Below are 14,657 nucleotides of genomic sequence, written 5' to 3'. Positions count from 1 at the left end.
TGTTAGGGCAGCTAATGTCCGTTTCGGTTACATGAGGATCATTACGGAACACAGCAGTACAGCATTAGCAGTGTGAATTGCTGGTGGCTCAATTCTGCGATATTCATGCGATACTGAGTGATGCTGTTGGTCTGTTGTGATTTTTGCTCTTCTGACTTCTGATTGGCCGGGTCTGTGACATTGCTAAATGTTGCTTTTTTATGTCTGACTGGAAATTATTCATCTAAATGAAAACTTTCTGTGTTTTAAATAAAGTCTACACCTTTGTTCATCTCACTTTAGTCTTTTTATAGACACTAAACTTTAACTGCTGTAATCTCTCTACTCCTACTGCTCTGTAGGAACTCTATCTGGACGCTGCATTACGTGTGTGTAGGGCATGTAGAGTATCCTGTAATGTTATTATTGGTAATTTAATATTTATGTCTCTGTCTGCAGGTCTGTTTCTGATCCTGGGGCTGATGCTGTACCCTGCTGGTTGGGGTTCGGATAAGGTGCAGCTGTACTGCGGCCCGGACGCCTCTCCCTATAAGCTGGGGCTGTGCTCCATGGGCTGGGCCTTCTACACAGCACTGGGAGGCACCGTCCTCACCTTCATCTGCGCCGTCTTCTCCGCGCAGGCTGAGATCGCCACCTCCAGTGACAAAGTGCAGGAGGAGATTGAGGAAGGCAAGAGCCTCATTTGCCTGCTCTGAGGCCCAAATGAGAAAATGACAGAAGAGAGTGAGTGAGAGCTTCTCCAGTGTGGCCTTACTGTGAGCCATGAATGAATAAAGGATGAAGTTCCCCCCCGGGACGACCCCCTACCCCAAAACCTGTTTTCTCCTTAATCGGACAGTGCCCTCTTAGACCTTTTTGTGTTCTAATGTGGGAGAAATATGCTGTGCCAAAGCTTCTTGTGTTGTTTTTCTTTTCTATTCGAGTTCTTTTTTTTGCCTTGATGTTTTATTTTCCAGGACTGACTGTCCTCTGAATGCTAAAATGAATTGTAAATATGTGTGTATATATTGTACATAATGATGATGATGATGATGATGATGATTGATTGCGTTAAGATGAAGAGGAACATCTCAGTTTGAGCTTAGCGTTGGTTTGAGAACTGATGCTCTTTAGCATATAACGGTGCTGAAACTTTGGAACCACTATCTCAGAGAAAAGAGCTCTTCTTTGGCCCCCCGATTGACTAGAATACTGTGTTCAGAAAAGCTGTACCTCTCAGCAGCGGCCTTTTCTGCTGTGGCTGGAATTGATTTTTTTTTACAGATTCCAACCAGCAACAAAGACTTTCCCATTTTTTTCTGGTCCTGGGTCAGTTCATCCCTCCGGACACAACTAAAGCACTACTGGAGCTGGTGTGGTTTTGCTAGGGGAGGCTGGGTAACATACAAAGAGCTGTTGGTGTCTATTAGCAGGTTTCAGCTAGTGTGAAGTGGACTATAACAGGACTACTATTGCAGAGGTAGCTCTGGTTGAGCCAACTAAAGAAGTTCTCCCAGCTTACACACTGGCTCCAGAGCCGTTTGTGTGTGTGTGTGTGTGTGTGTGTGTGTGTGTGTGTGTGTGTTTGTGTGTGCGCTTGTGTGTGAGTGTGTGCTATAGTCCACTACCACAATAATCACCAGCCATATCACCTTCACTCTCTGCCAAATAAATAAACCTGACCGAACTGTGCCTGCTGTCCACTGCCTGCTTTTTCTTTTCAAGGCTCCCAGGAGAGCTGAAAAAACAGTTAATCTACACAGTCAATAAAATGGGTTATCAAGCTCCATGTTTCATTTTTAAAACTTTAAGAGCAAAACTATTTTGTTTTGGTTCCTGTTAAAATTAGAGTTAGATTTAGAAAATACATTATTATCATATAAGTGCTTACATTTTGTCGCTGTCGCACATAAACCATGTATCCCCATTTGAAGTGTGTTCAGATTTTATGATAAATGGACTAACAGAAATGGGCCAAAATTACCTGGAAAAAAATCGTTCCATTAATTTTTTTTTAAGGATAATTTTGTTGTCTTCTTCTGTAAAGTTACTATTTTGGACATTTTATATATATATATATATATATATATATATATATATATATATATATATATATCTCTGTCAAAGTCGTTGCTTAGCAACGGCGTCTCAGCGGAGTGATAGTGTTTGTGAAAAACCTGTGATGTTCCGGTGAAATAACAGCACAGTTAGAACGCTTCTCAACCAATCAGCTCGCCTGGCCCGAACTATATATATATATATATGCAATTTTGCTGATGTAATGTACTTTATTTGTGTGCAACCACTTACTACATATAATGAATATGGGACATTATTATTTTTACTCATAGGCTATTGGCAAAGAAAAAAAAATATGTCATGATGTTTAATTTAGGGGAAAGAAAAGTAAAGGAATTATGGATAAATACATGTAAATGATTAATTATTTAAAATGGATAATGTGATCACTTTGCACTGCTTTCATTTTTATCATTATAAAGTAAAAATATTTCTGCGTTCTTTAAATAATAGTTGTCAGTGTTGTCTTACAGAGATCTTTTTTGTGATATTACATGCAAGTTGTCCTCCTTCGGGTTTAGAGTGGTCAGCTGCGCTCTTTTGCTTCTACTCTTACTCTACATGACTGTGTCCTTGAGTTCCAGCTATTTGACACAGAGGAACAATATACATTAATAAGATGCTTTGTTTTTTTGAATCTTTTTCCACAGCCACGGTACATTTAGAAAGTGGACCCAGCAAAAACACACTCTGCAACTATCCAAAATCCACCTGCACTGTACTTTTAAACCAGCTGGAAAGCTGCAAAAATCCAACCCTGCATGATGGAGAGAGAACCCAGAAGTGAAATACGTGTATGGATCCATAAGACGCCACCTTTACGTCAGACTTAATATCTATTTCACACACATCCACTACATCCATTTTTTCAGAAAATATGAGTTACAGTTTCTAGACTATGAATGATCAACAGGGTGAACTAAATTGCTACAGCGATAAGCATATCTTTGTCTAGTCTTATGCTAAAAGATGTGTGTAAATTCTTCAGAGCCTGGTACGCTGGAGATTTGGGTTCAAATTTGTAAAGCTAGTATTTTTGGCTGTGCCTAAACACATGATTACACTGTCGGTCTTAATAAGAGTGTCTGCAACAAGCTGCAAATTAAGTTTAATTCACATTCAGGTTGCCGTTTTCCGTCGAGCCCCTGTCCCTCAAATATCCATGCATGGGCCTGCTCTCTCCTATAGCACATCTCCCTGGCCAAAATCTCATCACCACTCAGAATGACCTCACCCTCTCTAATTCCCATGTGTATGTGTCTGTATGTGTGAATGTGTGTGTCACTGAAGGAGAGAGAGGGTCCAAGCATGACTCACATCCTGTGTCAATCACTGTGAACAGAGACGTAACGACAAAAACGGCATTAAGGAGAAAAACAGATTCAGAGAGAGGTAGCGAGCGAGTGAGAGACCAAGAAAAAGAGAGAGACGGACAAAAAAGGACAGAGAGATAGAAAGAGAGATTATTCCCAGATTGGATAGTGTATGAGGTTGTTGTTTTGTTATGTTTCAAAACTGAAAAGTAAAAACTAAGCTCCACTTCAGCTGGACTGATGACCTCACCTGGATACCCTTGGCCTCTCGCTGTGGCCTTTAAGAGTGACCAGCATGTACCATCCCAAAATGCCTCCAGCACAAGCTGACCTGTGAGGAGTGTAACACAGGCCTCTTGACACAGAGGGGGCAGTATAGAGCTCTATATGTGGAATTAGAGAGAGGCAAACTGACAATACAATTAACCATATTTACTGGGCCTGTGCTCTTTATACAATCTGGAAATCATCTCTGTCTCTCTCATTCTCAATTTCTCTCTATCTGTCTCTCTCTCTCTCTCTCTCTCTCTCTCTCTCTCTCTCTCTCTCTCTCGTTCTTGTTTATGCAGTAGTAGTTAAACTGTACTAAAGGCTGACACTCTGACTACAAGCACTATTCAGTTCATTTCTCAGTGTCAGAGCACACCATGTAGCATTTTGCCATTACTACATTAAATAAAGCCATATTAGGAGCACAGAAAGCCACAGTAGATGATATGCGGCTTAAGGTTTACACAAAAAAAAGACGCCAGTCTTTAAGATAAACAGACCGATGCTAATGGGAAGTTACCTCAGCTAATGTTAGTAGTCTCGTATCTTTCAGCCAGTCTGTGGAGAGGTAAGTTAGTAAACTGCTGCCAAGTGTGAGAAGTGATGCTGAACGGTTTATTTCATTCAGTTGAATTAAATAGAGTGTAAAAATGAACTTGAACCTGGCGTTTATCGGCTCTCCCTGCCAGCATTTAATAGCAGCGCTCTGCTACGTGACACTACGCAACACTGCATAACGCTGTGCATTCAGTGTTCAGTGGCCTTCAGATGTATGAATAAAACAAGTCCTTATTCTTGTAAGATTTTATTCTTATTCATTCTTATAATTATTATACTTTTTGTACTGTTTTCCTAAGTGGCGGTTTCAATCTAGAACCATGAAACTTTAAAAGATCATAGACCCTTCGGCAAATAGACAGCTGAAAAGATCATCAGGGTCTCTCTTCCTTCCATCATGGACTCTTACACCACATGTTGCTTCCAAAAAGCCACCAGCATTATAGACGACACCACACATCCTTCACTGTTCTTTCTGCTGCCATCCAGAAGAAGGTACTGCAGCATTCAGGCTCTCACAGCCAGACTGTGCAACACAAGCCATCAGATTCCTCAACTCCTACGGACTGAACTGATGGACACTCGCACACACATATACACTACAATAAGACCCCATCCCACTCAGAAATTCCAGATTATGTCTGTGAAACTGTATTTAAATATAATTATTGCATTACATACTGAAATACTTCACTTTATACAATTCATATCTGACTACTTGCATTTTTGCATATTTTATTTCTTCAACAATATCGACTGCTTGAATACTGTATCAACCAAATGCTGTGTTCCATTGCTGTTCTGGTTGCTACCTCAGTGACTGCTATGCTCATATATGCTAGGCTATCTGTCATAGTATGTTACATCCTGCTTTGCACATGTGTACTGTCTGTGCCCTGTATCATATTTATTGTAAGTCTCTCATGTTGCAGTCTGCACTGTGTATACTGTATTGTTTTGCACTTGTGTTCCTGTGTTGTACCATGGAGGAATGCTGTTTCGTTTCACTGTGTACTTATATAGCTGAAAGGACAATAAAGTCTCTTGACTTGACTAAAAAATAAGCAGGAATAGGGAGCTTGTGCTTTTGGGACTAATTGCACTTACAATTTTCTTTTTTCCCATATTAAGTGAATGGAACAGTGGTGAGACTGTCTAAATTTATCTACCACAAATGATGTCACAAAGGACACCTCTCCCATCATAGATATTATTATGAAGACTAACACACATACTGGCACACATACATACTCACATATTAGCAACCACCTGCGATAACATAGTAACTACCTAGCAACTCCTTAGCAACCACCTGGCATAGCATAGCAATGGCCTAGCAATACCTTAGCAACCACATGTGACACTATAGCAATGCTCTAGCAACACCTCAGGATTACAGCAACAGCCTAGCAATAACTTAGCAACCACCTGGGAGACCCTAGCAACGGCCTATGAAAACTTTAGCAACCACCTGGGATATCATAGCAACAGCCTAGCGACAGCTTAGCAATCACCTGGGATACCATAGTGATGTCCAAGCAGCACCTTAATGACCTGGGATACTATTGCAAAGACCTAGCAACATCTTAGCCACTACCTGAGATGCCACAGCAATTGCCTAGCAGCACCTTAGCAACCACCTGGGATTCCATAGGAATAGCTTTATCAAGTCAACTTAAAGCATTCACAAACTTTGCTCTTCTAGTTTAGTGTAACTATTTTTAAGTTTAGATTGAGATGTATAATGCAAGGCCTGTGGAATAGAAACTAAAAGCAGGCTATCTGCATGCATTATTACATAAATGGCCTCCACAGTATGAAAGCACAGCAGTGGTTAGTGAGGACTGAGCTATATTGTCATTACAAAGAAGTCAATGACTTCCAAAGCTAACTGTTTGTCATTTTGAGATTGTGTCGCTAAAATCTGTTCAGAGCAAAAGTGAAAGCGTGGTAGAAGTCCAGTTCTGAACCTAAAAGAAACACAGATAACAACAGGCCTAGTACTGGGCTTAATCATTTCAACCAATGTAATTATCTCCTGCTGAATATTCTAATCGATTCTGAATATACTTTTTTCCCAACTTTATGAACTCTTTGAGTCACAGCTTGGATCACCATATCTCAGTTTGGCTGCTTTTGTAGATAGACAACCACACGAGACGAAGCAGAAAACAAACTCAGTAAAATTATTACATTAAAAGATGTCCAAATGTGGGTCATGCAGTACAGCACACACACAGCCTCCTCACTGCATGCCTTCAGTCTGATCATTTGCTCTGTTTTAGGACTGGAACGGGTAAATAAATGTATCTGGCCTCAATTAGAGGAGGACATTGTGGCGACCACACACACACACACACACACACACAGAGTAAGTAAACACTGCATGTGTGGTAACACTGGTGTGGAGAGTAAAAGGGAGATTAAAGGAGGCAGATGAAAAGAAGGGCATATCTAGGATTTTTTAAATTAATGCCTCTTTATATTATTATTATTTTTTAATGCAGTTTTTACAAAATGTTATTTGCAAGTTTACTTGCTATTGTTATGTCTCAAACGAGTTGATGTTCTTAAGGCTTGCCACTCCACCCACTAGCATCTAACCCCAGCCTAAATGCTTGTGTAAGACTACACGTTAAAGATTTTAGAATTATAGAATAGGAAAGTGGGTACAGTGGTACAGTAGGTAGCACTGTGGCCTCCCAAGTTTTGATTCCCCATCCGGACGACCGGGATCCTTTCCTCGTGGAGTTTGAACATTCTCACCCAACTGGTGGTCTGTCCAGGGTGTTTCCTGCCTTCTGCCCAATAAAAGCTGGTACTCTGGGTGGTTGCTATAGTATTGCAGTTTGTTGGTAGGTGGTTTATTACAGTATCTTAGGATGGTCTCAAGTCGCACACATGGTGTTCCAGGTAGTTGCTTGGGTGTTGGTAGGTGCCCGCCATGGTATTTCAGCTTGTTGCTATGCATTGCTAAGTGGTTGTTAGGTTGTTGCTGGGGTGTTGCTCCTGAGGTATCCTGGAATACTACTGCCTTTGTCAAAGTGGACGTCATGGAAGAAAACCAAGGCAGAAAACATTGCTAACCAAAAGAAATGTTAAAATCGCATCTTACATTTGCAAAGAAGACCCTAAATGCTCAAAAGTTTTTTGGAATGTCCAGGTTCTTTTTTGTCCACTTTGACAATGTTTTGAACGTTTTGAATTTCAAGAAGAGTGTCTGCTCATCTGTATATAGAAACTGAATTGCTGGCAGATTTAACTGGGTTAACTTACTGCCATATTTCACTCGGCCACTATCAGATTTGACCAGAAAGGATTCATGCAATTTTTCATTTTTCTCCGTTACTGGCATATTTCACTCAGTTACTGACATGTTTCACTCGGTTTTGCCATATTTCACTGTTACTGGCAAGCGCTGCTATGATAAAATGATTCTACTATACTGAACACCAAAAAAATTATATTAGATCACACATATGGCTTCAGGTTGTGCTGAAGGGGCAATCAATCTAAAATCTTTAAGAGAATCAAGAAACAGACAAAGGCTAATCCGACACCATTGCTAGACTAGTTACAGCATACTTTACTTCACCTCATACATTTAGCTGGAAAATAAAGCATTTTGAAAGGAAAGACTTTAAGTTTGTGGATCAGTATTAGTAGCATCAATGCATACCTCACCAAAAAGCTTTGGTTTGCTTCTGAAGGAGTATTTTCGTGCAACTTCAATTGTTAGGAAATCCCTACAAAAGACCAGTAAAGACCACTGAGCAGTAAATTAAACTTTGCTTTACTCAGTGTACGGTCAGTAAATAACATAACACTTCTGATTTGAGGTCTTATTAAAGAGCATAAGCTTGATTTTATGTTTCTAACAAAAACATGGCTTAATGAAAATGGCACAGCAACTCTACTTGAAACTTTCTGAAAAATACAGATTCATGTATACAGTAAGACGGAGCAAGCTAAGGGCATGCATTTACAATAGTGACTTAAATGCAAAAATACCACTCTTGGTAAATTTACATATTTTGAGTTTGTTGCAATCAACCTTTTAATGACACTTGTGTTACTATTTGCAATATAAAGACCACCCAGGCAAAATACTAATTTTTTTTGGCAAAAACTGCAGAACTAAGACATGATTTAAAGTAGCACGTGAGCAGCTCTATCCACAAGCTAACTCACATCCTGGATCTAGTTCTTACAAAAAGTTTAAACAAAATGTGTCACTAATTTTTGATATTTTTATATTAAGTCATTTCTGTATATTCTTTCAAGTCAATATAGAAGTAAGGAAGAAAGTGACTAAAGATTGTTTAAAAAAGACATTGACTCAGAAACTGTCGAGAAGTTTAAAAACATTTATAAGTTCATCAAACAGCTTTGACTTCCTCTTGTAATGATCTGGTCTCTGTTCGAAATGCTAAATTAAAGGAAATTCTTGACATTCTCGCTCCAGTCAAATGGAAGAAAAACTCCTAAAAATCCATGGATGAATGCAGAAATACGCCAGCTTAAGAGAAAGTGTGGTAAATCAGATGCTTACGGAGGAAAACTAAACTGCAGGTACATTATGATATTCTCAAAGATCAGATCTCAGTCTATAATAATGCTATGAAAATATCCAGACAGTCATATCTCTCTAGTGTAATTAATAGACATGAAGATAATACCAAAGCCTTTTTATCCGCCATAGACTAATTAGCCCCAATTTTCCTGCTAGTGCGCCTCATCTTCTGAAATTTGTGAAGAGTTCACAATTAATTTGCAAAATAAAATAGCATTAATAAGACAGAGCATAGCTCAGCCAACTGAAACAAGTTCCAGATAAGCCACCAACATCATTGATGACATCTTTCTTTGTTATCAATTATCAGGCGCTACAACTGTTACAAACAGATTAAGGTTTCCATATGTGATCTTGACCCTGTTCCTACTCCTCTCCTTAAGATGTTTTTTATTCTGTTCGTAATGATGTTTTAACTATTTTAAACTGTTCTCTGTCAACAGATGCTTTTCCAGACACTGTCCTGGTGAAGCTTCTACTAAAAAAGAGCAGTATGCATCCTTCTGTACTCATGCTGTTTTTAAACAATTAAATCAGTATCTAATATCAAACAAATTATTTGAGAAATTTCAATCAGGTTTCTGTTCAAACCACAATACTGAGATATCATTGGTTTGTGTTGTCCTCAGAATGACCTCAGGGTCTGCGATGATGAAAAAAATCCTTCCATTCTGGTCTTATCAGATCTTAGTGCAGCTTTTGATACAGTTGATCACAAGAATATAATCCACCGTATTGAATTCTGAGTAGGCCTCTCAATCACAGCTTTAGAATGGTTTCAATCATACTTTGTTAATACACAGTTCATGGTTTCACTAGGAAATCATTCATCAAAAAAAGGAAACATAATATCAGTTTTCATAGCTGTGCTGATGACACGCAATTATACATTTCCATTCCCTGTGATAATGAAGACTCTGTTGACAGGCTGACAAGCTGTGTGTTAGATATTTCTCAGTGGATGTCACAAAACTACTAAATCAAGAAAAAACTGAAAAAAAAAACCTTAAATAAAAAAAAAAAAACTGAAATACTAATCGTTGGTACCAAAACTCAGAGAAGCTGCTTTATGAGAAACTTGGCTCTTTAGCTTCATATGTCAATCCTGACGAAGGAAACCTGGATGTGTAAAAATAAGTGAATATGCTTTCAGTTTACTTATTATGTACTTATTAGCGATGTACTAACAAAAATTAAACTTAAGTAAGCTTTTTTTTTTGTATTGACAAGTATGCAGAAAAGTTTAAGTATCTTTGGCCTATATTTGTAATTGTTTTCTTATATACATTACTTGTGGCCTGGACTTGTAATTCTACCTCATAAAGTGTACTTTCACAACTAAAAAGTTGAATAAAAGTATGTAGTTCACAGAAGTGGTTGTAAAGACTAGTGTATATTACTGCTCGGCGATGGTGTTTTAAACTTGATGTCAACTAGTTACTGATCACGTGATTATGACATTAACATGGATGCCTAACAGAAGACAGCTGGTGAGTTACCAAAAACTATAAAATCTATAAAAAAAATATAAAAAAAACTATTTAAAAAATCTATAAAAAAATATTTAAAAAAAAAACAATAAAAGAAAATAAAGTAACCAAAGTCGGTTGTTGCAATGCACTCTCTTCTCCTGTTGTTTTATTCATGACATCATCAGTGATTAGTCGATGTCGACTTGACTTTCATCACATAACTTTTGACTTTAAAAAGCCTGAAGTCGTGGAATGTATAGTTGCAGTACAAAATAAAACTTGGATGTAAACTAGTTGTGTATACTTATATAGTATATTTACTTAAGTATACTTTAATAGACTAAAAAGTGGACTAGTATTACATATATATATATATATATATATATACATATATATGTATATATATATATATATATATATATATATATATATATTCTTGCGTTAGAAGTAGAAGTTTATTTATAACTAGTACCTATAAGTTACACTTATAATGTAGTTGACAGTATGGTTGCATAAAATGACATGTAATCTAGTTGTGTATTTAAGTTTAATACTTTTGCATGTAAAAGTATACCCTCATTTGAGTGTCAGCATAGACACTGTACAGTAAGGATATATAAAGTTGAGAGTCAGCTGACACGCAGTTGAGGGTATTAATTTTTTTGCCACTAAATATCACTAGGAAGTACAAAGACAGATATGGATACCATATTACACTTAGTGTATACAAAATAGACACAATGTTGCTAGATGTAACTGAAAATGTAACTGCTTTCTTGCTGTATAAAAATTAATGAGATCTAGATGACACTAATCTGACTCTATATGAAGTTATTTGATGATATTTAGTACATAGTCAATTTACTGTAGAAAAAAGTTTTGAAAAAGAAGTGCTCTTTACTAAACACCAGGGCAGAAAGACTCATACAAATCATTGAACTTGTAGGGGGAAGGTCACCACCAGTCACAAGTTTCACCCTCACACTGACCACCAGCCCCCAGCATAAAATAGCTCTTCAGAATGACTTTATTTTAACCAATTTACTGTTATCATTTTATATTGTCTACATATATGATTCACTGATTGTTGTAATTTATTTAGGCTTCTCATTAATTTGTGTGATTTTCTTTATGAGTGCCTGCAGGGGGCAAGATACCCGCTGTGGTTACTCCAGAAAATTAGTCCTGTGCTGCAAGATATTGTGGTGGGTCCTGCAGGAGTGCAGACCTCTACTTTGTTAAAAAACAAATCTCCCATAAAAATATCAACACTAAGTGTTTTCATTTTGCAGTGAACTGAATATTTTCAGATGCTGATGCTAAATATGTGAAAAAGGAGCTACTTTTGCTTCTGTCCTCTCAGTTTATCTGGAAGTTTTTATGCTAATGGAAAAGCAAATGTAAGGTTTCAGGTTCACATTTAGCCTTTGTATTATATATTATATATCAGCATTGCAATTTAAACAATAGATTCTGTACTATATGTTCTGTATTACATTAATATTGTTATGGAAATATTAATCTCTTTATTACATATATCATATATCATATCAGCATAGTTATTGAGATATTAGCCTCTGTGGTACATATAATCATATAAGCATTGTTAATGAGATATTAACCTTTGTATTATATATTATAAGAACACTTTTAATGAGATATTAGCCATTATATTATAAATTACATATTAATTTATTAATTAATCACATAGCAATACTGATATGTAATCAATTAATAAATTAATATATAATTAATAAATGACATTAATTTATTAATTACATATCAGTATTGCTATCGAGATATTAGCCTTTGTTTTATATATTAAAAGGAAGTGTGTCCCGCTGAAGCCCTAACGCTGTGCATTGCTGCCACCTGCTGCCTGTAGAGTCTCACTGCATACAACTTTTTCACGCTAACACTTCTGCTGAGGATAAAATCTTTTTTCCTGTGTTCCACAATGAGACCATCAAATAGGCTGTGAAAACAGCACTTTTATTTACTATTTTAGCGACCACTGGAAGTGCTTCATGTGACCTTTTTATGATTTTATATGCAGGGTTATTTTGGAGAAAAAATTATATAATTTGAATATTTATAACTTTATAAGGACTCATGTTGTTGGATGAAAGGTTTATGCACAAAGCAAAGTTTCCAAGGTTTTCATAAGCTTCCCTTTTCTGCATCTCTTAAAAGAAAAAAAGGAAAAATGCAAAAACAGTATTAAAATTTAGTGTAGATTAAATCACTAAAACCCCTAACTCATTTTTGTTTTGTGTTTTTTATTATTTGTATTGTTTATATTATTTATTTATTGATATTATTTTAATTGGTATTGTTTTTATTTTTTATGCATCAGATACATAACGAGCGAAACAAACGAGCGAAAGCTGCCGCAAAGAAAAGTTTCGGGTTTTATAACGACGTACGGCGTTTGGGGAAGATCGGCGTAGATCCAACGGTCGCGGGTTCGATTCCAGGCTGGCTTCAAATATACAGCACTGCGGTTTTTAAATTAGATGTTTAACAAATGCTTAACTAATCATTATTATCAATTATTCACGGTTAATGTACGTTTTATATGTTTTATACTTAAACAGGTACATCAGTTTTGTCAAAACGAGTCAACAAATAAGAGACCTTAATAAGAGTGAACTGCAATTTAAAAGAATTTATTTGCCAACACACATATTACTTACAGTATATCAAAAAGTGATGTTTTTACCAGTAAAACAATATATAACATGAGAATAAATAAAAGTAACCATAAATATGGTACAATATTACAAGATTTTTCTGAAAAATATTGTTTAGAAGGATACAGTTAGAAAAACACCAGTTTGGCTCCTGATTTCTCGCTGCACTCCAGTCACAGTATAGATTTGTTCCATTCCACCAGCAGCTCATGTCCTCATTTAATGAAATTTAACTAATATTGGATGGTAACTGTAAATAATTTCTCAATATTTAGCTCAGTATTTACAGTTACCACTGATGGAATTGAACAAATCTGTGATGGCTGGACAGCAGCAAGAAGTCAGGAGCCAAACTTGTGTTCTTCTAACAGTATTCCTCTAAACAATATATCTAACTTTACTGACATTCTAAGAACAGAGGTATTTTACAAATCTGTATGAATCAGAATTCTTAATGAAAGTAAGTAAGTAAAGTTTATTTATATAGTTCATGCAGCAGCAGCAGCATCAGTGGGATCAGGTTGTGAGGGTGAGGTTTGCACAGCGAGCAGTGGCACCTGATCACGGCAGAAGAGGCAGCAGCATCAGACGCACAGGATGGACAGCTGTTCAACTCGGCAAAGGAAAGAAAGGAAAACACACACAGAGAGTCAGTTCTGTAATGAGTGACTGACAGAACTGAGAGTCAGTTCTGTAATGGGTGTCAGTTCTGTAATGGGTGTCAGTTCTGTAATGGGTGACTGATCACAGATTACAGTGTTAGCAGAGCAGCAGAGACTCTGGCAGGTATAGAACTTACAGGGAAAACTAATCAAACTAAAACTAATCAAAACTACCAAAGGCTCGACTATACAAGTAAGTTTTTAGCCTAGACTTAAACACTGAGGCTGTGTCTGAGTCCCGAACATTAACAGGAAGACTATTCCAAAGCTGGGGGGCTTTGTATGAGAAAGCTCTCCCCCCTGACGTAACTTTATTAATTCTAGGTACTAATAATGAGCAGCACCTTGTGATCTAAGTTTTCTGCATCCTGTAGAGAGAATGCATTTCTCAATTTAGCAATATTGCGGAGATGCAGGAAGGCTGTTCTAGTAATATTAGTTATATGTGTGTCGAAGGACAGATCAGGGTCTATAATGACACCAAGGCTTTTTACAGATGAGCTTGATGCAACTGAGAAATTGTTAAGTTTAAGTGTAAAATCAGACAGTTTGTTTCTGGCAGCTTTTGGACCAAGAAGCAGAACCTCTGTTTTATCTGAGTTTAGAAGGAGAAAGTTACTCGACATCCAGTCCTTTATGTCTTTTATACAGTCCTCAATCTTGCTAAGTTTAACTTTATCATCCGGTTCACTTGCTAAATATAACTGAGTGTTATCGGCATAGCAGTGGAAGTTTATGCTGTGTTTACTGATAATGGTGCCCAGTGGTAGCATATATAAAGTGAATAATACAGGTCCTAAAACAGAGCCTTGTGGAACACCATACTTTACTTTTGTGAGAACAGATGATTCACCATTTATATTAACAAACTGATAGCGATCAGAGAGGTAGGACCTGAAACAGGAAAGAGCTGTTCCTGTTACTCCTACAAGGTTTTCTTAATGTAACAATGTAATATTTACAATAAATTCTTAATGTAATAAATAAATGAATAAAGAATAAAACAGCCTTGGCAAATGAGAAAATTAGGCTGAGAGAAAATTATAATTTTGTCTGAA

The 14,657-nt window shown here is 37.0% G+C and overlaps 1 protein-coding gene across 2 annotated transcripts in view; it reads left to right on the top strand.

Moving 5' to 3' along the window:
• The window catches only part of lhfpl2a (LHFPL tetraspan subfamily member 2a), a 66,920-nt gene extending 65,249 nt beyond the window's left edge, over positions 1-1,671 (top strand). For both annotated transcript variants that reach the window (XM_036588446.1, XM_036588445.1), the window contains one exon: positions 439-1,671. In XM_036588446.1, coding sequence (XP_036444339.1) covers positions 439-695 — 257 coding nt within the window. In that variant the 3' untranslated portion in view covers positions 696-1,671. The remainder of the gene's footprint in view (positions 1-438) is intronic.
• The last annotated feature ends 12,986 nt before the right edge of the window (positions 1,672-14,657 follow it).

This window comes from Colossoma macropomum, unplaced genomic scaffold (genome assembly GCF_904425465.1).
Source record: "Colossoma macropomum unplaced genomic scaffold, Colossoma_macropomum, whole genome shotgun sequence".
Classification (NCBI taxonomy): domain Eukaryota; kingdom Metazoa; phylum Chordata; class Actinopteri; order Characiformes; family Serrasalmidae; genus Colossoma; species Colossoma macropomum.
This window is presented reverse-complemented; position numbering and strand designations above follow the sequence as displayed.